This window comes from Biomphalaria glabrata, chromosome 13 (assembly GCF_947242115.1).
Source record: "Biomphalaria glabrata chromosome 13, xgBioGlab47.1, whole genome shotgun sequence".
Lineage (NCBI taxonomy): Eukaryota > Metazoa > Mollusca > Gastropoda > Planorbidae > Biomphalaria > Biomphalaria glabrata.
The window spans coordinates 32,832,742-32,857,913 of NC_074723.1; the positions used below are offsets into that span (position 1 = coordinate 32,832,742).

The 25,172-nt window shown below is 37.5% G+C and overlaps 1 protein-coding gene across 5 annotated transcripts in view; it reads left to right on the forward strand.

The window, feature by feature from the left end:
- Window positions 1–15,432, forward strand: part of LOC129922277 (uncharacterized) — a 54,876-nt gene extending 39,444 nt beyond the window's left edge. For 2 of the 5 annotated variants that reach the window (XM_056007569.1, XM_056007570.1), the window contains exons 3-5: window positions 11,650–11,800; window positions 12,782–13,454; window positions 14,537–15,430. In XM_056007569.1, coding sequence (XP_055863544.1) covers window positions 11,650–11,800; window positions 12,782–13,449 — 819 coding nt within the window. In that variant the 3' untranslated portion in view covers window positions 13,450–13,454; window positions 14,537–15,430. Of the gene's footprint in view, window positions 1–11,649; window positions 11,801–12,781; window positions 13,459–14,536 lie in introns of all 5 variants that reach the window. The other 3 variants (XM_056007567.1, XM_056007566.1, XM_056007568.1) reach the window with 3 other exon arrangements.
- Window positions 15,433–25,172: the final 9,740 nt, after the last annotated feature.

The following is a 25,172-nucleotide window of genomic DNA, read 5'->3' on the forward strand; positions in this document are numbered from 1 at the left end:
GTTGTTGTTCTGTTCAGTCTTTGGAAATCACTTTTTAACAACATTTTAAAAAATACATTTAAAAAAAGACATCTATCTATCTATCTATCTATCTATCTATCTATCTATCTATCTATCTATCTATCTATCTATATATATATATATATATATATATATATATATATCTTTCTCTTTCTCTCTCTCTCTCTCTTACTTACTTAGGTCCTCCCGCGCCGTTCGGCGCATTGGGCGGCAAGCTGTCTCCACAAAGATCTGTCATTGGCAATGTCTGAAGCCTCCTCCCACCTGGTGTCCACTGCTCTGATGTCCTCTATGAAGGTGTGGCGCCAAGTAATACGAGGGCGTCCCTGTTTGCGCTTTCCTCGTATTGGCCTCCATGTCATCGCAACTCTTGGTATGCGTAATTCATTTTGTCACAGAACATGTCCCGCAAACCTCATGCGACACTCTGTCACAACCTCACTAAGTGTTAGACACCCAGTTCGGCATAGAATTTCGTTGTTTGAGACCCGATCTGTGTAACAGACTCCCAAAATCCGTCTCAGCCATTTTTGTTGAGCCACATTTAATCTTTATATATATATATATATAAATATATATATATATATATAAATCTCTACGTCGCTAACCATGCGGGACACGCACGCACGCCGATTCTCTAACCCTCGACGAAAAAGACATGGAAAGTTAACTCTTTATTTGTGGAAGTAGCACTACAGTTACTCCCACATAACTTTCGCGGTGACAGAGAGCGCGGCTCATAAAAAAAAATAGGGGGGGGGGGGAGGGAGAACAATTTATTTCTCTGTATATATAATCCTCTACGCCGCCCAACCATGCCGGACACCACACGAGCTAGTAATTCTTTTCTCAGCGATATACATACATCAACCATTAAATTTCTAGGAAAATCGTTAAAGACATTTTTGGTTGGTTCCATGAAGTCCTGACCTGAATAGAGGTGTTGTAAATAGCTACGCATTTTTTGGTTATTCGTCTGTAATTAATGCTTCTGTGATGATGTTGACCAATTTCTTGATCGTGTGGTAGGCCTACACACCGTTTTGAACCGGCCCTTTTAATTTTAGCTAGGCCTAATCCTAAATTCTTGTACATATCAGTGTGTGTATATATATACATATGTGTATGTACCTGACTTTAGTTGGGTAAAGAAAAGGCGGTTGGTCGTTGTGCTGGCCACATAACACCCTGCTCGTTAACCGTTGGCCAAAGAAACAGATGACCTTAACATCATCTGCCCCATAGATCGCAAGGTCTGAAAGGGGAAACTTTACTTTTTACTTTATGTATATACATGAGAGAAAAAAATCTCAACGTAGGTTTGAAAAATGTTTTATTACGATATTAAAAAAATAATTTTGACTAGAATGTTTTAGGAATGAAAACTTTCCATATGACGTCAAAGGGAAAAAAAAACTCGACACCGCTTACGTCACTGGCTTACTGCAAGAAAGGAGAGAAAAAAAAACTCGACACCGCTTACGTCACTAGGCTTACTGCAAGAAAAGAAAAAAAAACTTGACACCGCTTACGTCACTAGGCTTACGGCCGTACACTAAAACATGTCTTTGCAAACAAGAACAAGTTTTAATGAATCTATTGGTCTAATTAAACATTTTCGCTTCAATTTATTGTAGGCTCTATTAGTCTTGTCAGCTAAATAAAAATCACCTACACGGCTCTCTGCAATTAAAGTGTAAACAATTGATAAAACACTTAAATCACAATAATATATTCAAATTTAATTTAATTTTTTTTTTCTTCCATAGTTCCATGATAAATCAATCTACATGTTGTTTATAAAAGTCTGCACATTATATAACTGCAAAATGAAAGCTGTGAATATTTATGAATGACATTGCGATACTTTAATAGTGAATACACTTTTTATAGTGTAACTGTCATTCTTATAGCATTCGCAGAGTACTGTGGTCCAATCTTTTTGGTTGGACGGTGTCGAGGGGTGGGGGTACCTGAAAGCAGATTTCCGTACTGCCTTTAGGCGCTCAGGAGGTGCGGTGGCTAAAGCGGTAAAGCGCTTGGCTTCCGAACCGGGGACTGGGGTTCGAATTCTGGTGAAGACTGGGATTTTTAATTTCGGGATCTTCGGGCGCCTCTCCACCCAGCTCTAATGGTTACCTGACATTAGTTAGGGAAAAGTAAAGGCGGTTGGTTGTTGTGCTGGCTACATGACACCCTTGTTAACCGTAGGCCACAGAAACAGATGATGTAACTTTACTTTACTTTTAGGTTCTCAGCAAACAGAGCTCTGTTCGAGTCTGGATAAAAACTCGAGCTTACTTGATAAGTAATCAAGGGACTCTTTAGTCACCCAGCCACATATCACACACCGTATACCTTATGTCAAGAATGAAATAAATTATTACATAGAAGTATTTTTCTTTCAAGTCGCTTAACGCTTTCTCTCCGTAATTATTTTCCTCATTCCGATAGTAATATTCATTTTGCTCATTTGTATTTCACTATCCTGTTCTGATTAAACTTAAATAACTTTTTGTTTGTTATTAGAAAATCTTATAATTGATATCAAATTATAGGAGAATGCATGCTCTTTTTACACAACACATATTAAAGTTTATAAGCGAAAAAATCAATTTAGTTTAATGGGGTGAAATCAACGATGACATCGTCGATTCGGAGAGAAAGAGTTAATATTGACAAAAAAATGTAAACATTGGAAGTAAACAAGCAAAATACACACAAAAAAAAAATACTTTTAAAAAAGCACTTATATTTAGTGTATTTATGTAGTCGATAAACGTTTCAATTAAGTATTTAGTTTTACCCTTTGTTAAAACTTATTGTGGCCTTGGTAAGCAAATAGATGTCATTTACAAATCTGATAGGTCAAGTATTCTTTTCAAACTAAATGAATAATTAACATAGTTCTACCAGTTTAGGTAGCTTAGAATAATTAACACAGTCCAATCATGCAAGGTAATATTTTTTTTTTTTTTTGCTGGTGAATTATTACAATGTGTTCAATCTTTGAAATCAACTGTCCCATACCAAAATAAAGGAAATGGTCATAACACAGCTTCTCTACGCCTGACTTGCACACAGTGACATGATCTCCAGCTCTCTGTCAGTGAATACGCGTACGCTGCTGCCTCTTTTGGTTTTACTGTGTAACGGATGCATGTGTAAGTCAGATGTAGCTGAAGTATTTCTAGAAGATACTTAATTAGACTAAGTGCGTGCGCACCTTGTATGATGCATTTCAATCGCGAGTTCTTGAAATCATGCACACGTCACAAATATAAATAAGGTACTAACAGGAACACAGATTCAATGACCAAGTTGACTCAAGGTGAACTTCAAAGAAACGTTTATTACAGAATGGGCCACAGTCTAGTCTGTCACTATAATACTTATGTTATATAATACAGACGTTACTTCAAAAAAGAAGATGATTACGCCCTACGCGTCATGCATTTAGTCATGCATATTAACCAATGATTTAAATTCTGCCAAGTCACTGGTTTTCCTGGCTAGCTCAGGCAACCCATTCCATGCTCTAATAGCACTAGGGAAGAAGGAGTATTTGTACAAAATACGATGTTATCCCCTCAAGAGTCTAGTAGTAACTGATTTCTACAAGTCAATCTTAACCTCTAACCCCAAAGTCTATGTCGTCATTCTAAAATATCCGTTCACTGCCAGTACATTAAAGTGCGCAACCCAACGAACTAAACTAGCTATCTAACAACTGTTAACCTGGGCAAAACGCAAGTCATTTTCCAGAAGTCATCCAATAAAATCTATACAACCCCAAAGTTCACCGTTAATGGAGACCCCGTTAACGCTGTAGACCACTTTACATATATGGGAAGCATAATATCAAATGACGCATTGCTTTTAAGGGAGGTTGATAACCGTCTGGTCAGGGCCAGTAGTGCTTTTGGACACCGCCAAGCGAGAGTTTAGCAAAATAAATAGCTCCGCCTGCCTTCAAAAATCCGTGTCTACCAAGCAGTGGTTCTCTCGACCCTTCTGTATAGATTTGAGACATGGGTACTACACAGAAGCAACTAAGACTTCTTCAAGGCTTTCACCAAAGATGTTTGCTCTCCATCATGGACAGACGGTGGCAAGACTGCACTACAAACAGCGATGTCCTTGGGAACACCGGTATGGACAGTTTAGAGGGACTTTGCATGGTCCGACAGTTACGCTGGACAGGGCACGTATCCCGTATGGGGGACGAACCTATGCCAAAGTCATCATTTTTAGTGAGCTGAAAGGTGGTCGGCGTAACAGAAATGCTCCCCGGAAACGCTTCTTTAGAATACTAACGCAATGTTTTTAAGTTTCTTAGGGAAAAATCCGCCATTTTTCTTTGTTACTCATCATCATCATCATCATCACTCCTTTGAGTTCCTCATGGAACATAGGGCCTCGACAAAAACACGCCACTCTCCACGGTCTCTTGCTAGCTTTTTGATGGTTTCCCAGCTCTTCCCGGTCTTCTCTGCTTCTTCAAGTACACTGCGTCGCCATGTTCTTTTTGGTCTTCCTCTGCGTCTTGTTCCCTGGGGGGTTCCACTTTAAGGCCTGCCTAGCTCTATTGCTGGTATCTTTTCTAAGGGTGTGACCAATCCATCTCCACTTCCTCTCTAAGATCTGCACTTCTATATTTTTCTGTCCACTTATCTCCCAGTTTGGTGTTTTCTACTTTGTCATACCAGTGTATTTTAAGGATATTTCTCAGGCATCTGTTGATGAAGGTCTGTATTTTTTTTTTTTGTTGTGGCTTCAGTTGTTCTCCATGTTTCAGAACCATACAGTAGGACAGCCTTGACATAAGAGTTATAGATTCTTAGTTTAGTCTTGTTTGAGATGTGAGGAGATTTCCAGGTTGGTTTTAGCTGTGTAAATGTCTGACGCGCTAGATTTATACGGCGTTTAATGTCTTTATCTGTTCCACCCGATATACTGACTACACTCCCAAGGTATATACAATTTTCTACTTGGTCTATTGTCTTTGCTACTAAGTGCATAGTTTACCCTATAACGTAGAGATTTTGCATCACTTGATGTTTCGTACTGAAGCCATATGGAATTTTTTAATTGTAATATGACGTGTTGGAACGTAAACCACTTGAGAAGTTACTCTGCAAAGACTTTCTTCCAAGCCAATAATAGGCCAGTAGTTTGACGCAAAAAGAGATGCAATGTAAAACGACACGACGTAAGCTTCGGTTTTTCTACAATGTAGGGGAACTTAAGAGACTTTCTGTTCTAATCACCACGTACAATGTCATTTAGAACTAAAAGAACACAAAAGCAACTCTTCAAATTAGTAGTCTTGACCCGAACGCTCAGTTTCGCCATTACAAAAATGTTCCTAAAATAAGTTTGGGTAAATGTGTTTCGTTCTCAAGTCATTCAATCCAGCGAGGCTCGGTCACCTGGTACCGAAACACATTCTTCTTCTTCTTCATCGTTCTCATTGTTATGTTGGAGTGTTCAGATGACTAGACCAATACATGAGATGAACTGCGCAGTGGTTTCCAAATCAGGGAGCTCTCCATATAGTTTTCTTTCTATTGGGGTGATTTGGGGCCAATGTCTTATACAGGCCTCTTGGTAGAGAGAGCAGTTTTGGAGGACGTGGTCGGCATTCTCTGGTGATACTCCACATGGGCAGATTTCACTGGTTCCAATTTTGAGCTTCCGGTACATGTGTTGAAACACATTCAAATAGCCAGTTCGGCCCGGTTGTGTTGTCTTTAGTATAGTGACTCAACTAGCTGTAAATGTTTCCAGTAGAGATAGATTAATTTTTACAAAGCGACTATCAACTCACTCTGGTTGTGTGGTACAATTTTCGCACACATTATTTCTCTCACACGGTTTCGTAGATGAAGTCGAAACTTTTCACAATTATTTGTTGTACCTAACAAAAAACATGAAACAATATATTTTTTTTTAAAACGTTAACCGATTCGTCAATTAATTGTTGGTAATTAATTTTTTATTTGGTATAGAAAAAATGAAAAAAAAAAAAAAAAAAAAAAACTTCTAACTGATAGATGTGGCGGTATATGTGGAGCTATTCCCCGTATAACGTTTTGGACATGTTATTTCTCCCGATTCTCGGATCAAGTTGAAATTTCACATAATTACTCATAGTCGCTGACAATGCTCGAATCAATATATATATATATATATATATATATATATATATATATGCCCTATATATTATATATATAATAAATAGTTCATCCATTAGCGGTAATTAATTAATTTTATATAGAAAAATGGGAGCTTATTCTGCAGTATTGTGATATGTGGATTTTGCAGTTCTTCCCCTTAGATAAGCTTTGTTTTTTTTTTAAAAAAAAACTAATTTTATTATAAAGTATGGTGTGTATATTGAAAAAGAACGTTTCAATCTTACGTAACGACAAAATGTGTTAAAGCTATGGTAAATGGTAATCTCACCTACTAAATAGCCTCCCCTTTTTTATGTCACTCTACGAGTTGGGTGAGTGGGGTATTGAGTTTGTTATGCTTTGTTACAAAGTGAAAAAAATGGGTGGGAGGGTTAAAAGGTGATTTTTAGCGTTATGTGGTATCCAACTGTTCCCGAAGTATTGACACATACAAATTAATGAGAAAGAGAGAGAGAGGTGGATCCAAGCAGTGTGCATTGCACACGTTGCGTTCGCGACTTGGTGGGTTTGACCTAATTCGCCGGGAAGAGAGAGAGACTCTCCATGTTCCGCTTAGTGACAAGCTCGGTTATAAGAGTTTTTTTTTTTTTAACGTAGGTCTATTAGCCGAAGCATTGCAAAGCATAGGATGCCTGGTACTAGTTTGAATTTCCCTGGAAAATATAGATTCTAGATTGTCTAGTCCATATCTAAATATATGTTTTTGATGATGGACTGATAATCTCATTGTTTGATCATAATATACGAAAATGAAAGCTTTACGGCTTAACACCGTTTTCCCCATCTTAACATTTTGAAAGAAAAAGTCCCTTTTAAGTATTTTTCACAATGCTTATTAAAAAAAAACAGCTACTCTGCTTAGAGCGTATCATGTCAAATGTTTTTTTTTAAGTTTAACTGGCAATTTAAAAGAAAAAACAGATTTTTTTTCATAAATCTGGCAATTCTGTTCGAACTGTCATTACATAAGAACGCCATCTATTCAGTAGCCATGACTAAAGCAACACCCATCTACTTTTTAGTAATTGATAGACGCAAATTTTAAAAATTGTTACGCTTTCGGAACAGCTAATAGCCCATACAGATTGTACACACACTAACGCGAGTCTTAAGCTGCCACAACCTCGAATAAACGGGAATCTATTATCCGGCACCTCGCCTAATCCGGAATAAAAAAAAAAAGTCTTATCGTGTTGGTCGACCTTGCAGATTGTCGATATAAGTGTGAATAGCATTTCAGTTTTCGTGGCTAGGCCAACACTACGCCATATTTTATTTTAAGTGTGTTTATTTTATAGTGTAGATTTGAAGATATATTTCACATTTTGGTGTGATTTTGTTGGATTTCGTTTATTTAATTACTTGACCTAGAGCTACCGGTACCTTGTTGAGAATGGAATTAGTGTCTGTCATCGTCGGCACGTCAGAGGATTCGGAAGAGTCTTCGCCAACGGAGGGTCCCCGGAGGCCGGCTCGTAAACACCGCTGGCTTTCCATCCAGGAAAAAGTGGATCTACTCCGGAAGCTCGACCTGTCCGTCCCAGTGCAGGAGATCTGCAGACTGTACGGCATAGGCTCATCCACTGTGTACGACCTACGGAAGCAGAGGGATCAGATCCTGGAGTTCCACGCCAACAGCGAGTGTACCAAGTTGATGAGGCTGAGGAAGACGATGAGAAACAGCAGGAGCGCCGAGCACGACAGGGCGATGGTGGACTGGTACCGGAAGCAGCGGGCGTCTGGGGTCCATGTCACTGGGAGCAGGATCGTAGCGCGGGCCAGGGAGGTGCATCAAGAGCTGAAGCTGTCCCACGACTGCACCTATAGCGAAGGATGGCTGCAGAGATTTAAGAAACGCCATGGGATAGTCATGACCAAAGTGTGTAGAGCTTTTTGTTTTACTTTTTGAAAAGTCCTTTATTTTATTCATTCTGCTAAAACCGTTCGTTGTTCTTTTTTTAAGACTAAGACTGCTTTTTTGATCCTTACGGAAATTTGTTGCGATTACAAGGACTCTTTTCTCATATAAAGACAACACAACAGAAAAATACACATAAATACAACAGACACAACATAAAGAGTTCATTCATACACTATACACAGGTATCTTGGTGCATTTCATGTTCCCTGATCAATGAGTGGCGGTGATAGAGTCTAACCGAGTACGAACGAGTTTTTGTACCGCTCCGTTCTTGTTTCTATCTCTGCTACTCTCTCTCTCTCTCTCTCTCTCTCCCTCGCTCTCATTCTCGTTCCTTTGACTCTCTTTATCTCTCTGACTCTCTCTCTGTGACTTTCATTACCTCAACCTGATTCTATATACCGGTACTCTCTGGTATTATTGGCTTTTTTTGTTTGTGTTTTTCAAATTGAGACGCTACACACGGGCAGAGCCTGAAACTCTCTGATCTCAAATTGTATCGACATTTGAGATTATTATTATAGCTTTTATATAGCTTTCATGCTTATAGCATGCTCAGAGCGCTTTTGGTCCAATCTCATTTGTGGACCGGTGGGGGGAGGGGGTATATAGGAGTTGGTTTTCCGTGCTGCCTTTAGGCGCTCAGTAAACACAACTCTGCCCGAGTCGGGTGTCGAACCTCGAGCCCCCTTCTAGGTAGCCAAGCCAAGCCAAGTTCAAGCGCACTTGGCCTCTCGACCACGCTACCCATCAGATGCATCAGATGCGTTAAGAAAGTGATAAAAAGGAGGGGGGTGGTGGATTGCTGTGTGGGCGACATCGTTCCGAACATAACTAATTGTTAATTTTTATGAAATGATTCATAGTGGCTTTTGCGACCATAGCATAGAGACTCGTTTCCCATGAAAAGGTTGCAAATCTTTTTTTTTTCTTCTTCGAGCAGATCACGTGGGCGGAAATGCTTTAGCTCCGATAAAAATAATAAATTACTCATAAAGACACAAAGTTCCTTGTTCCACATTTCCTGGCTGACTTAGGCAACCCATTCCATGCTATAATAGCACTAGGAAAGAAGGATTATGCTAGGACAAATTTGTACAAGTGCTCCTTCTTCCCTAGTGCTATTAGAGCATGGAATGGGTTGCCTGAGCTAGCTAGGAAAACCAGTGACTTGGCAGAATTTAAGTCATTGGTTAATATGCATGACTAAATGCATGACGCGTAGGACGTAATCAGCTTCTTTTTTGAAGTAATGTCTGTATTATTCAAGATATCTCTAGTCATGATGTTAATCAATGACTTAAACTCTGCCAAGTCACTGAACAACTAGGCAGCCATCCATTGTCCATCTCGAAGAAGCTGCTTTATCAAATAAAGCTGCTTTATCAAATAAAGCAGATCTGGAATCTGTCAGTATCAAATATAGCAGCCCTGAAATGAGTCAGCATCTAATAAAGCAAATCTGGAATCAGTATCAAATAAAGCAGATTTAGAATCTTTTTAAATCTACACTTTTAATTTTTTTTAAGTTTAAAAGTTTAATAAACAATCATAAGATAAATAATAATGATTATCAATAATTCAATTTTTTTCAGTGTAGATCTATAGGCCTATAGATCTAGTCTAGATCTACTTCCGTTTTGGTTAATATTTAAATGCCAACCAATTTTTAAATAATAAAAAAAAATGGCGTAGAAACAGAATAGTGGATGAGTGTGAACATCTCTTCTACTCTAGATCTAGTAGAGATTCTAGATCTAGACATCTAGCCTAGATCTAATAAAATAAGAAATCTAGATCTACCCGTTTACAGTGTATGGTAAGAAATAAATATTTAGAACAGATGAGTCATTAGATCTCATTGATTTAATGTCCTAATCATACCTAATGAAATGATCTAATCTTATCTCATCTAATACTAATCTCCTTCTTATCTTATTGAAACCTGTAGGGTCTATTTAAAAAAAAAAAGATGATTACGTCATGCATATTAACCAGACATGTCAAACTCAATTAGGTGTATGGGCCACATAAAAACTTACTAAGACCTGAGCCTAAGCGGCCGTAGCCAAAAATCAGTTACAAAACAGCCTACTAGTTTTATGTAAATTAGAAACAATAGAATACAATAATTAAAAGCATGCCTGTCTCTTAATTGGCTAAATTTGTAGTACAATTTGGTAACTTAAAATTACTATGATTACGTATTGTTTTGTTTGTCCTGATGCTTGACATCTTTTCTGGGATGCAAGTTTAATCATTTCAGGTTGAAGCTTGTTTGCCACTGACACTTTCATCACTGATGACAAATTTGTATCAGATGACCTAATCAGATGACCTAATCTTTTTAGTTCCTGACACGTTGAGAAGTGAACTAGATTTTCTCTTCATATTTGGTTTATCCACAGTCGTAGTTTTGATTGAAAGCACTTCACATCATCACACGTAGTTGTGATAATTTTGTGTTTACTTTGAAGTTTCAAATTCAAGTCTTGCAGGTGACCAGTGCAAACTGCAAATGCCACATCCTGAACCTATTCGTCAGTTTAGAAATGCTCAACATATTCACCTTTCATGTTCAGAAACAATACAATTTCCTCACGCAGTGCAAAAAATCTCTTCAATACTTTATGACAGGAGGGCCAGCGGGCTTCTATGTAGTAGGGAACACAATCAAATTCGTGTCCATTGTCATCCAAAAACATTGAACATTGGCGAGGATTTAAAGAGAGCGACTGAAAGCGGTCTTATGACATGTTGGAACTGTCATTGCTCTGCGTGTAATATTTTTTGGTGAATGATGCACTGAAAATGAGTACATTTAAAATTAGCATCAATCTCTCTCATTTTTGCAAGTAGCTCTGCATCAAAACCATTTCATTTCATGGTTGGTGTTAGACTAAATAGCTTTAACAAAGGTAAACAATATCACCTCCTGTTATTTCTCAGAAACATCCTCCCGTGTTGTCGTGTTAAGCCTAAAACAGAGCTCAAGTATCTCAAAATTCCTGTCACAGGCCCTTATGAATATAGCCAACACGTGTTACATCCATTGACTCATCGAGAGCCAATGAAAATAATTCAAAATCAATTATTTTGTTCTTGAATTCTCCACGCAAGCTGACTGACATGTCATTTATTCTATCTGCTACAGTGTTTCCAGTTAACGCTATTTCTTTGAATGTTTTCACCATTTCTGGACAAATTACTTCGGCAGCTCTAACGACACATGCCTTCATAAAATCACATTCACTAAATGATTTGCTATGGCTTACAATTAAGTTTGACAAAATGTAGCTGTCATTTACTGCAGACTCATTCTTGTCTTTCAGTTTAACAAATACTATTTTTCAATTCTAGTAGCTTGTCATCTCTTATTTTCCAGAGAAATAGTTTAACATTTCTTGGATAATTTTTGAGGTGGCCAAGCGGGCCGCATGCGTCCCTCGACCACTTTAATTATATACATAATTTCTATACTAGTTCTATGACATATTCTTTTTGCAGATGGCTAAGACTGATGTAGAACAAGACTGTAAGATAGTATCAGCAGTTGAGCCCCATAAGTGTCTGTATGATGTAGGGCTTCCAGATTACAAAGATGGGCTCTTGAAGGACAACATATGGAAGGACATTGCTAATACCCTGGGCTTACCTGGTGAGTGGGCTTTGGAGGATTTCAGCTCTAATAGCCATGGTGCCTCCATGGAACAGCTAGTTATGTAACTAGATAGGTCAATGACTGGTTGTGAATCATACCTCCATGGGGTTACCTTGGGTGATATTAGTTGTGTAAAATTAAAGGCCATTATTGGCCACTTTACGTAATCTGCCACAAAGATAGCAAGGTGTTATAAGGGACCTTTATGTTTTACTTGTATCTATATGTGCTACTTATCAATTCTACTCCGATTGATTGGTACCATGACCATCATTTGTACGTTTATGAGACTCTTACTGTAGAATTTATAAAAAAAAAACATAAAAGAAATAATTTGTTTTATATTTTTGGCAAAACATGAAAATAAGCCAATATATTAGAATTGTAAATAAAGTGTGGCTGTTTTTTTTTTTTAAAAAAAGAAACGCAATTATAAAACAAATTTGATGTCATTTGAATAAAAAGATTGTTAAACTACGTCTAGAGATTGGAAGATTAATGTTAATATTTATCAAAAAGTGTCAAGAATATGAGTCGTTGGTAAAGCTAGCTACACTGTTGCTCATATTTTTAGTAGAGAAATGAAGCCGTTTTCTGACGAATTAAACAAAAAAAATGAGTACATACAAAATAGAATAACAATTCTGGTGTTTAGAGGCTAGACTAGCACACGCTTCTTATGGGTTAATGAATGTAAGTGCTAGATCCACAGGTTTCTAATCAAATAGTTTCAGGTGCATTTCATTTCATTTTTGTACCTTTCCTTTATGTGGCCCTCGACACCAGTGTCAGAAATTAAAATGGCCCGCAGGTCGATTTATGTTGGGCATCACTGTGCTAGACTAATTAAAGTTCTGTAAAAAAAACAAACAACAAAGTTTCATTAAGACGTATTGAAAAAAAAAAATTGGGGCTTAACAGTTGACCCCTTTTCTTTTCGGCTTATCACTTTAATTCTTTTTTTTTCTGTCTTAACAGCTGAAATTGTGAAGGCAAGATGGCATAATTTACTATCAGATTATCAAAAGAGTGTGTGGTCAGTAAACAAGATCCAGGTTTTCAACAAGATGGCTTTTCTCAAGCCACACCTCATCCGGGATGGTGGTGACCAGCCTGTGGCCTCTACAGAGAAGAGCTCCTTCAGCGTCAAGTCAGAGGTATTGAGCAGTGATGAGGAGTATGCTGACACAATTGATATGAACCCTTCAGACATAGGTCAAGCCAACATGAGCTTAGCAGATGCCTATAAGAGGTCGAGGTTCCCATTAGTAACTTACGAGGACCACGATGACAAGGCTGATAATGAGGAACTGGACATGAAGGTCGAGGAGGAGGACTCACTCTTGCCGGACGATCCTAACAACTCTGCATCTGTCTCCTCATTCCAAATCCCACCCCTTGAATCATCATGTACCGTAAACAAATCAGTCGGCCCTGCGTCTCGGAAAAAAAAGGCTGAAAAAAAAATGCTAACCTCTGACATTAGTGGGGTAGATCCTGACCTAGAATATTTTAAAGGTTTCCTGTCGTTGGTCAAAGAACTGTCATCTAAAAGGAAACGACAGCTGTTTGCCACTTTTGCACAAGAGCTTTTCAGACATCTAGATGAGCAAGAGAAAGAGGAAACAGACTCCACAGATATATGAGACTTGTAAGTAAGTTAGATGTTTGTTTTGTTGTACATGTTTTGATTGGTCCTTTAGAATTAAAGATTATTACATCATAACATAAACCTTCTGTAGGATGGCAGCAGGCAAAAGTTAAAATGTGGGACCATCCAGATGACATTCCAGTGCTGTTATGGTGTGTTTGTGTGTTTCTGTTATTTAAGCTAAATAATAATAATAACGTAATATAATATAATGGTGCTACAAGTCAAACACCGTCAATGACACTCACGACCAGGCAGCGATCCACAGGCATCTGTAAATGGGCAATTGTTTGTAGGAACCTATAATTATTTTCTAGTTTGTAGGCTCCTTTATGTTGGTACTAGTATGCCAGCATCTTATCTAAGAACCTATAGCCCAACTGACACATCCCTTTAAGTTATTTTTCCTTACTTTGAGACTAAGTGTTTTTAAAGTTATGTATTTATTTTACCTTTGTTATGTTGTCTTCTTATGTTTTACCTTTGTTGTAATTTCTTTTTTTAGTTTTATTTTGTTCTCATGCTCATTCTGCTTTGTTTTAATTTTTCATTTGTTGTTTTTTTTCTTTTATGTTTTCTGTTGTTTTTTTAAAATCTTATTACCTCTGTTATAATCTTATTTACCCCTTTTGTTCTCTCTTTGTTATTTTTACATTATATGTCTGTTATAATATTCTAATTTTTATGTCTGTAATAATATTCTAATTTCATGTTTGTTATAATATTCTAATTTTATGCCTGTTATAATATTCTAATTTTGTTTGTTAGAATATTCTAATTTTATGCCTGTTATAACATTTTAATTTTATGCCTGTTATAATATTCTAATTTTTTGTTTGTTATAATATTCTAATTTTTTATTTGTTATAATATTCAAATTTTTTGTTTGTTAGAATATTCTAATTTTACGTCTGTAATGTTCACCAGGAATCTGCATCATATTTGTTAAAAGTGATGAATAAATTCATTTTTTTGTTTGCTAATATTAATTTGTTAATATTTTAAATGATGTTTTCTATAAACCTTTATATCATTATGTATATTTTTTTCATTCTATACATTATCTACCTTTTTTTTTTCAGACACTGCATTGAGCGAATCTACACAACATCTGTTGTCTTCCACCTTCCACTGGCTTAAACATTAAAAGTGTAGGATGAATTTGTTGGATTAGTCATCCCTATTATACAGTCGTAATACATATAATACAAAATCCAAACAAATTGAGTCCAAGGAAATAAAATGCTGGCATCACTGTTACTGCATTACATGGCCCATTGAAAACATTCAGAATTTTGTAGTGATCAACTCATCTCCAAATAGCAAAGATATGAGCATCAACATTCCATTTCTGATACTGACGGGATATTGTGGTCATAAGGTAGAACACATGACTTCCAAAAGGCCCCCACAGTTTGAATCCTGCTGTAAATACTGTTTCCTTTCCTTTGTAGAATATTCTTGATTCTATCGAGATATAACAGAAAAGCACTCCTTGAAGCAGTTGAGAAAAAAATAATGTAAGAGTGGATCACTGTATTGACCACAACGACACCCTCATAAACTTTCATTCTTTTTCATTAGGGTCTAGTCTTTCTTTGGTTCACTTATACATCTTTACTTGTGAATGGAAAACTTAACTAACTGGGTATGGGTCTCTGAGATTATAAGTTTTGGGTTAGGTGGTTAGATCATTCATAGGTCAAAGGTCAGGCTGTACCCACCATAACGTGCACGCTTTATGAGGTATTGATAAATTAATTTAAAAAAAAATTACTTTTCTTGTCTCGTCAACTTTAGAATATAAGAATAAATAATTCACCCCAAAATATTAAAAAAAATGAACATTTCAGTCTTTCTTCCCTCCAACATCCAAGTCACTTTTAACAATGTGAAACAATTATAAATTATTAATACTTGTTCATATTCTGTATATATTATTATGTTTATAATAAAATTGAAGTTACTGATATTATGAAATGCCAAATGTGTGTTTTTTTTTTTGTGTATGTCTATTGTCGTTTGCTTTTATTTAGATCTAAAAATTATTATGGAAAATATTCAATAAAGTATTCCATGTGGTTATGTAGTCCCAGCTTTGACCTACATATTTTGCCATATTCGGCGCATACATAACCATTGTCCTGTGGTAGTCGATTTCTGTTATCTTACGCTGTCTACATTGATCATCTGCAGTGGATTTAGTTGAATGTGGCAAAATATGTAGGTCACAGATGGGACTACATATTTTGCCACATTCAACGCATACATAACCATTGTCCTGTGGTAGTCGATTTCGGTTATCTTTCGCTGTCTACATCGTTCATCTGCAGTGGATTTCTTTTGGCCTGAATTGTGTATCCTGCAGCCTTGTAGTTGAACTGACCATTATTAGTCCATTATTATTGCTCGAAAAGCGAGACGTACTGAAGAAACTTAAGTATCAAGAAATGTAATGTAAAGCCGTGTTCTGAAATAACCCCTTAAAATCCAAACGTATTGTTGTTTTTTCTGTGTCTGTTGACTGCGAATTCTCGGTAGCAGCAACTCAATATACCGGTATCTGGTTTTTCTGCCAGCAGTCTCTCCTTCCTCAATATGACATCTCTGACGTGTTCCTCATTATGGTCAAGTTGGTTTTTAATTTTACTGCAAATACTGATTATATCAGCAAAAAAGGGCAGCAAAGATTACGACTACTAAGAAAACTGTCCTCGTTTAATGTTAGCGAAAAGGCCTTGGCTATGTTTTATCACGCTCACATCTGCAATATTTTCAGTTTCAATATCACTGCCTGGTATGGCAATCTGAGCATTAAAAATAGGAATAAACTTAATAGAATCCTCAATGCTGCTGGCAAAATCGTTGGCAAAAAACAAACCCCATTTGGGCAGTTGTTTGAGACAAACATCTATAAAAAAGCTAACAAGATCCTCGAAATAAAGAATCACCCTTTGTGTCAGGATTTCGTGATTTTACCATCACAAAAGAGATACAAGACACCGATAGCAAAGACAAACAGACACAAACACTCTTTTGTTCCCCTGGCAATCAAATCATTAAATAAGAACAATCTGGTATAAACTTTGTTCCAAGCACTGGACTGGGTGGCTACGATGGTACGTAACGGGACTGCGTCAGCGCACGACATAGTTCTTTTCACGGACTCGGTGGCCGCACTGGAGGCCATAGAACGGCTGGATGAAGGTGCTAGAAGGGTATGGGACGTCCTAACGGTCGGAGGGCGTCTCCTACGATTCGGCGTGAACGTTACTTTGCAATGGGTGCCCGCCCATTGTGGGGTGGTCAGCCACGATTTGGCTGACCAGCTCGCGAAAACCGCGGTCGCAACGGCGCTCGAAAATGATGAACCGTACTCATATGAAAGTGTACGATCCCTAGTCAACCAGCGCATGTTGACACTTTGGCACGACAGCTGGGATTCTTCGGACAAGGGGCGTGAGCTTTATCGGGCAATGAGGAGACCAGACAGAAGGGATGCATGGTGGCAACTTAATCGTGCGGAACAGGCAGTCCTAGCCCAGTTCCGAGTCGGACATTGTCCAATTGGTGCTTACCTCGGACGATGGAAGGAGAACTACGACACACGGTGTCGCCATTGCATGGAGGACGATGAAACAATAGAACACATTCTTTACGAATGCAGAGTTCTGCACGAAGGACGATTGGGACAAGCTATAGATAGAGAAAATACTGGTTCATGTACGACACAGAGGTTGTCCTTGTACGGGGACAAGGCAACCTTAAGACTCACTGCTCGCTTCCTCTCACGTGCTCTAAGGGAGTAATTCTCAGCATGTTTTTCGTTGTCAATGGGGTTTCTGACTCGGTGTGAATGTACACTTTGATTTCTTATAGTTATAATGTTTTTTGTTTGATGTAATGCACAAATTGTAAGTCAAATTTCCTTACGGATAATAAAGATTATTATTATTATGTTAGAAATGAACGAGTAGTCATTCTCTGGCCCTGCCAGGGTCGAGTTTCGCTAAAGAGAAACAAAATTCATCGTAGTCCCTTTAACAGTTTCCACTATGTTAAGTTGGAAAGGCTGCCACACCGTGGAAACTGGTTCAAAATGAAAAGACAATTCAGAATCAAGAGGAGAAGACATTTACTACACATGTGCAGCTTTTTTTTTTTTTTTTTGTTTGTTTCCCTTACAGTCGTTATTTTAAGATCCGCCAAAAAGTTAAAGATCTCAAAGTTGAGACTTAAATCTCGAATGGGTTCGTATTTTTCAGTTAATTGTGTCTCACACAAATAAGGTAACTTTAACCCCAACGCTATCGCCAGGGACATTTACGGAAAAAGAATTCTAACCATCAGGGGGAAGCCTTGGCCGAGTATTTTATTGCGCTTCAATATTTACAAACTGCAACTGTTGCCAGATTGGCTTGGTTGGTTACCGATAAATTAGATATACCGGCACCTTCGACATAGGGTCACGGAGGTCACGGATATACCACTCAAACCAAAAAAATTTAGTTCTGAATAAAATCGATTGCGTTTGAAAATGTAGATCTATTTTATTTAAAAAAATCGATACATTTACTAGCTCTAGTGTGGATTATAGAGCAAATGTATACTATTCGTAATTCTAGATCTAACATTTTTTGTAATAATTTTTTTGGTCTTTACTCTTAAGAATTAATATGTCTTCATAAAATGTTATGGATCTGTCTTTGTGTTTTGTTTTTCTCCAACAGTCACTGGCACAACAATCAATAGGTTCAGATATTAGATAAGATAATTTTATTGATCCAATCAATTGGAAATTCAGTTTGACTACAGCATTAGCGTAACTACTGTACAATAACAGTATAGATAAAAATTCGAACAACATTCACACACGAAACACATACACATTCACAAGACTTTTACTAGGTCTCAACTTTATTTCATTTAAATCGTAATAAAAAATTACTAAATAGATCTATTTAAAATGTAATAATTAGTCTATATATAGATGAAGGTCTATTGATATTCAGTTTTTTTTCTAACAAACACACAAATCTTAACCAAGTCTATATCAAATACCGGTACTAGATGATAGATCTTTACTTTTTGTCTTCATATTGATTACCCACTGTCAGTATGGGGCAAACCTGGAAATGTCTGACATGGCTAAACACATGTGCCCCATTCGGCTTTTAGGGATTAGCATGGGCTAAATTAGGGGGCCCTGATGAAGCCCATGTGGGGCCAGTGAGAGAGGTGATCATTGAGGCGTCTGAAAGGGCTTAACACATGGGCCCCATCTGGGTAACGAACATTGACCCAAACAGGTGCCCTTAGGTATGAGCTTGGGCTCAGATAGGGGGCCTGACTATTAAGGGGGCACAGATTGAGAAACCTGAAAGAGCTGTAACTCATGGGCTCCATTTGGGGGATGAAAATTGGCCCAAAACAACAGGGGTCCTTAAGGGTGAGTCTAGGCTCAGATAGGGGGCCCAGATGAATTCCGGATAAAACCCACGCGGGGCCAATAAGAGGGGTGAACATTGAGGGGTCTAAAGGGCCAAACACATGGGACCCATCAAGGGATTAATGTTGGCCAAAAAGGGTGCCCTTAGAGATGAGCCTTGGCTCAGATAGGGGCCCAGATGAATTTCGGATAAAACACAGTAAGAGGGGCGAACATTGAGGGGCCTGAAAGGCCTATGTAGAATCTATATACTTATATCATATGTCTCTATATACAGTGTAGACGCAGCTCTAGATCTGGCCCTAAAATACCCCAAAAGTTTATAGTAGCCTATATTACTCGTGTAATTAAATCGGAAAAACCCGCACACTATATATGGTCTTTACGTGATTTTTCAATCTTCTCTGCTAAACAACTGTAACAAGCAAACTGACAGACGTGAGTCCCGTCAGTGCCAGAGAATGTCAATTAGCTCAGGACTGAGTACAGTTCTACACATGACCACGCTGACCCAGTTTCGATCTGCATGTTTTAACACATCTAATGCAGACAATCCAGTTGTCCACAATGGATCTATATAATAATAATAATAATAAGGCTTGTCTTCGAGTTCGAAGATTAGTGAGGAATGCAGTATTTCCCGTGGATGCGCAGCCCCAGCTTTGACCTACATATTTTGCCACATTCAAGGCAAGCAGAACCATCTATAGCAGGGGTTCTCAGCCTGTGGATCGCTACACCCTTGGGGATCGATTGACGATTTGCCAGGGGTCGCCTAAGACCATCAAAAATAAGGATTGTTATTGTTTATTCTTCTATTGCTGTGTGTGTCTATGGGGGGGGGGGGTCGCGGCAGAGTGGTATATTGTAAAAAGGGGTCATCGAGCTTAAAAGGTTGAGAACCGCTGATCTTTAGGCATATATAATATAGGCGTCTTCTTTATTCCCTCCTCCCCAGTAGAGGCTGAAATGTTAAATGTCCATAATCTCCTGAATGCCGCCCCCCTACATAAAAAAAAAAAACAACTCCAACGGCCAACGGTGACGATCCAGAAGTTTAAAAGAAAATGGAAGAGAATGCCCATGGGTTCTAAAACCATAAGACTAATTTAAAAAAAAAGAAAAAAATATATAAAAATTACAATCCCAATAAGAGGAGAAATGGAGTGGGGAGAAATAACATAGTCGTTAACATTCGCACATTCGACAGCATCCATTCTGACACCAATACCTTCACCACTACTGTTGTCTATCATCAGTCATGTCAGTGTCAAATAGTTTATTTTTTTACATCAGATTTCTCCCTAGATTTAACGCAATGCTTTGATTTTATTTTCTCCATCATTGGTGATGATATCGCGATCACACATAGTCCACTTTTTCCCCCTCTGTTGGTTTGCTTGCGAGGAGCAGCTTAATTTAGGATAGCCTGCAAATATATTTCAGGTGAAGCTGCATCTGAAGATACTGTATGGACTAACACATTTATTGATATGTCCCTTTTTGAAATTGCGTCGCAATTTAAGATACTGTCAGGAGTTTTAGTCAGAACTAACAAATTAATTGACGTGTCCTCTTGTGGAGATGCATCAGAAGCAAAAGGAGTGTCAGTGTTTGGTAATGTTGAGCTGAAATGAGCCCTTAGTCTTGCAATATTTATGTCTAGGAATTCTGGGTCTGCAAGCATAGGCCTGTCTGTTACGTCCGAAGGCAGAAATTCTTCCTCAGAAAATATGTCTAAATCTAGAGGCCACACACCACTAGTTTTAAAACCAAATAAAATATCTTGTTTTGTAGCAGAGAAACGCTGTGCCTCCAAGCTTCGCCAGCTGATAAATGGACAGAGTTTGCACAGCATGTTTTATTTGCCAAGAGTCAGCAAGATTATTGAAGGCTACTTTTATTAGTCCTAATATAGTGCGGTCAAGTGGCTGTAACTTATGGCTTGTATGAGGTGGTAGGGTAATAATATGAATGTTATTTCTTTTAACTTATTCTAGGGCAGCATATGAAAGATGGCTTAAGATTATGGGCAGATTTCAGTTGACCAATCATATTTTATAAAATGGTGCATAACTTGAAGAAAACTTTCACTGGTCATCCAACAAGCAAGTCCAAGACAAGAGAGTCTTCTGACGATCCAATCAACATGAAGTTTTTAAATTGCTTTCTTGAAAAAATAAAAACAAAACAGGTGGCAAAGAGTTGCTGATGGCTGAAACAATGCAGCACATTGTCACAAGCTAGCAACCTTCTCTTGAGGTAAATTGACCTATTTGCTTGATTCCAGGAGGTGCAATTATTTTAGGAATTTTTTTGCACAGTCATCACACCAGTTTCATCTTAATTGAAGATCTGCTCACCGCTAATATTTAGTTTTTTTGGAAGATTCTTCTAACAAAATGAAAAATGTGTTAAGATTAAATTTGTTGATAACTGTAGCCCGTGCCAGTGGTGTAACTTCTGGTTGTCTGATTGAAAGTTCTGGATGGCGTCTCATAAATCCAAAAAAGCCACTCTCTTCCAGCCATTCAATAGGTGGTCTATAACGCAGGGCATTTTATATTATTTACTATAGCCATTTTAAGGGCAAGGACATGAACATTTTTGTTTGTAAGGCCATAAAACATATTTGAGCATCTAGCCAGGTGCCAAAGAATTTTCCTGTTCTGCAGTAAATCTCAGGCTGTATTGATAGTTAGGACACAGACTAGTTTGGTTAACTTTAACCTTTTTTTAATATTGTTAATCAATGTTGATCGGGCAATGCTAAATTCTTTTGCCAACTTGTCGAACTGTCATACCCTACTCAACAGCAGTCACAGCATCTCTCATGACTGACTCTGGCATTTTACCTTTGTCAGTTTTCCTTTTATAAACTCGAGGCATTATTAACTGGAAAAAAAAAAAAGAAAAAAATATATTAATCTATTTGTCATTAACTATGTTTTGACTAAAAAAATCTAGATTAGATCTAGAGCTAGATCTATTTAAAATAGAACGAGCATTAATGAGTGAGTGTGTAAAAAAAGAAAAAGCGTGTGTGTGTGTATGGCCTTTCTTAAACTTTACAACGTTTCCATCAACTCATTAACTCTTTCTCTCCTAACTGACGATACCAGCGTTGATTCCACCATAATGTGGTAAATAAATACGGAGAGAAAGAGTTAAATCTTCTGGATCTGAACATAATTGAAGATTGTGACATTGTTATGTTAGGCTGAGTGGTTGGAAAACCTTCTCCCAGATACCCCTCCATTTAACTGGTCCACTATATAGATTGGACCATTACTAATTAGTTATTAAAAAACCCACTATCATAAACTTGTTCATAACCAGTGCATTGAACTATGAAGTTACAATATGCAAGGCTTCAAAAAACAAGGTTACAAAGACAGTTTGTGTGGAAACACAAACTCAAAATCGGCCCCCGAAGTGGTCCACCCAGGAAGGCCGCAATATTTTCAGAAAGGACATCCGAATGAAATTATATCAAAGACAAATGAGAGATAAGAATGGAGAAAGAAGGTTGACAGATCTTGTGTAGTGCCCCAACGGTCCAGCAGATCAAAGGATAGGTGCAAGTGAATGCAAAGTTAGATGTGAACCTGGCCTAACTAGTTCCCCTTTCAGACCTTGTGGTCTATAGGGCAGATGATGTAAAGTTTATCTGTTTTTGTGGCCTACGGTTAACGAGGGTGTCATGTAGCCAGCACAATGACCAACCGCCTTTACTTTTCCCCAACTAATGTCAGATACCCATTAGATCTGGTTGGACTCAGAGGCGCCCAAAGATTCCGAAGTTGAAAATCCCAGTCTTCACCAGGATTCGAACCTGGGACCCCCGGTTCGGAAGCCAAGCGTTTACTGCTCAGCTACCAAGTCTCCCCTGGCCTAACTGAAGTGTTATAATTGATGTAATTGTTTTGAAAAGGCTCAATCTCTTATTCGAATCCTTTTTTTTTTTTTTACTTAGGAAACCTCAGCATTTGTGCTATTCATTTTTAGCTTTTTCATCATAGGAATCCTTGGGCTCTAGGCCTCTTTTCTAGCCTCTTTTTGGGGTATTTCATTCACCTCTTTTCTGGGCTTTAGCCTCTTTTTTGGGCCTCCTTTTTTTTATAAAATTTTATTCAAAAGAAAAGACATAATATATTATTTTATACCAATAATAATACACAAAGAATATTTAATAAAAACAAAATTTTGTGAAGGACTAGTTTCAAAAGCACAATTTTTAATTTCCGTCATGGACATTGGGTAGAATGATGACTTTAGCATCAATTTACATGCATGTTGAAAGTTTTTACTAAAGTCAAATATTCTCGGCAAGACTACCTTTTTTAAAATGAAAATATAGATGAATGTATCTAGAAAAAATTGAACAGCAAATGACATAGAATATATAAACATTCTAATACTTTAGGTATGTTTGTGGATTACAACTGCAGCAAGCGTTCTTAGGAAAGAACAGGGTTAATGTCATAAAATTATAAACTCTCCCTTTCTTGACAATTTTTGATTGTCTCCCTTGAGACCGGGGACACTATTTCCATATCTCCAAGGTGACAATCATGTCTGGTAGAGTCAGAATTTGGGGAGTTCTGCTTCCGACAATTTCTCTTGATTGACTTTAAGTGTTAGACACCTAGTTTATAGTACTAGTTATTTATCGACGCACCATAGAAGACGTATATTGAACGGGACTAGTGAAGCTTGGGATATCTTGGGTTAGAGACTGGAAAATAAGTTAGCGATAGAATTCTCTAGGGTAAAGACGTGTTTAGTTGACAGAGACTTTTACTGTGGCCTTTTCTTGGAATAAATAGATTATGAATTGTTCATCAGTGTTGACCACATCTCTTCACTCGTTAAAAAGATTGTCTTGTTTATTCTGTATTGTTGATCAACTACACTGAATTGTGACTGAATACACCCGAACAATAAAACTCAAACGCTTGCAGAGTAATTGATTGAAATTCAAGTCATCTTGAGTTGACCTCAAGTCAGCCTGAACAAGGCCATCACATAAGTCAAAGGGGTCTGTTAGAGTCGTACTCATAATATTTTTTTAATGAGAATTTCCCAATTTGATATAGGAAATGCTAGCTGGCAATATCATAGTTACATTAAATTTAAGTATAGGGATTGAGTAACAATAAGAATCTATGGAAAGCAAAACATTTTTTTATTCTATGCCTCCTTTTTGAAAATTTTCCTCAAAATAAATATTCCCCCCCCCCATTTTTTTTAAAAAGACTTATGAGTTATTAAAATTCATTATTATTATTATATTGAAATAGTGGTGTTTTTTTTTTACATTTAGTAGTCCATTTGGTCCATTATCATGAATTCATGTCCTGTTTGGGTTGTCTTGAAAATTTATTTATTTGGTCAAAGGGATGTAACCAAAAGAAATTTCCACCTTGCATCTTCCAGTCCTAATTGTCTCTCTTGTTGAAAAAAAAATTAGTAGGTAATTTTTAGTATTAAACCGTCCGGACCTGGGGCTTTATCGTTTTGTATAGTGTCTAGGGCAGCCCTCAATTCCTCTAAGGTAAAAGGGAGTGTCTGTAATTGATTTTTCTGTCGTCGTTATTGTCTTATAGTTTTCTTTGAATTTTTTGTTGTATGTCTATGTCTGTCAGTTCTTTGTTTTAAAATTTTTTGAAGTGTTCCGTCATTATTTCCAAGATTTTAAAACCGTTTTGCGTTTCCATTCCGTCTTTGTCTTTTATGGTTTTTATTGTCTTGTCCTTTTGTATGTTCTGTTCTATCGCTAAGAACACTTTACTAGGCTCTTCCGCCATTCTAGGTTTCTTACACCGTATCTGGGCCCCTTTATATTTGTACATATTTATTGATTCCAATTGTTCCTTTATTTGAGCATTTTCTATTTCATCCTGTGAAACTTGTAATAAATCTTTTAGTCTTTCCTCTTCTTGGCGTCTTTTTTTCACTTTTGGTTGCAGCCATGATTTTAATTTGCTGCTTTAGTGACTTTTTCATTATAGGCCAGATTTGGATCAAGTGACACTCTCCTTGGTTAATTACTCCTATAGACTCTAGCATTCTTTTAATTGATTCCACTATCAATGGATCCTGTAGAAGGCTATTATTAAACTTCCAATGTGTGTCCGTCTGTTTTTTACCTCCTTTGTTTCCTCCTAGCCTTAATAGCACTCCTCTGTGATCTGTGTAGTCTAACGTCTCGTGGATGTGTGTAACTCCAAATAATTTACAAGTTACTGGTGTGTAGAATCTGTCTA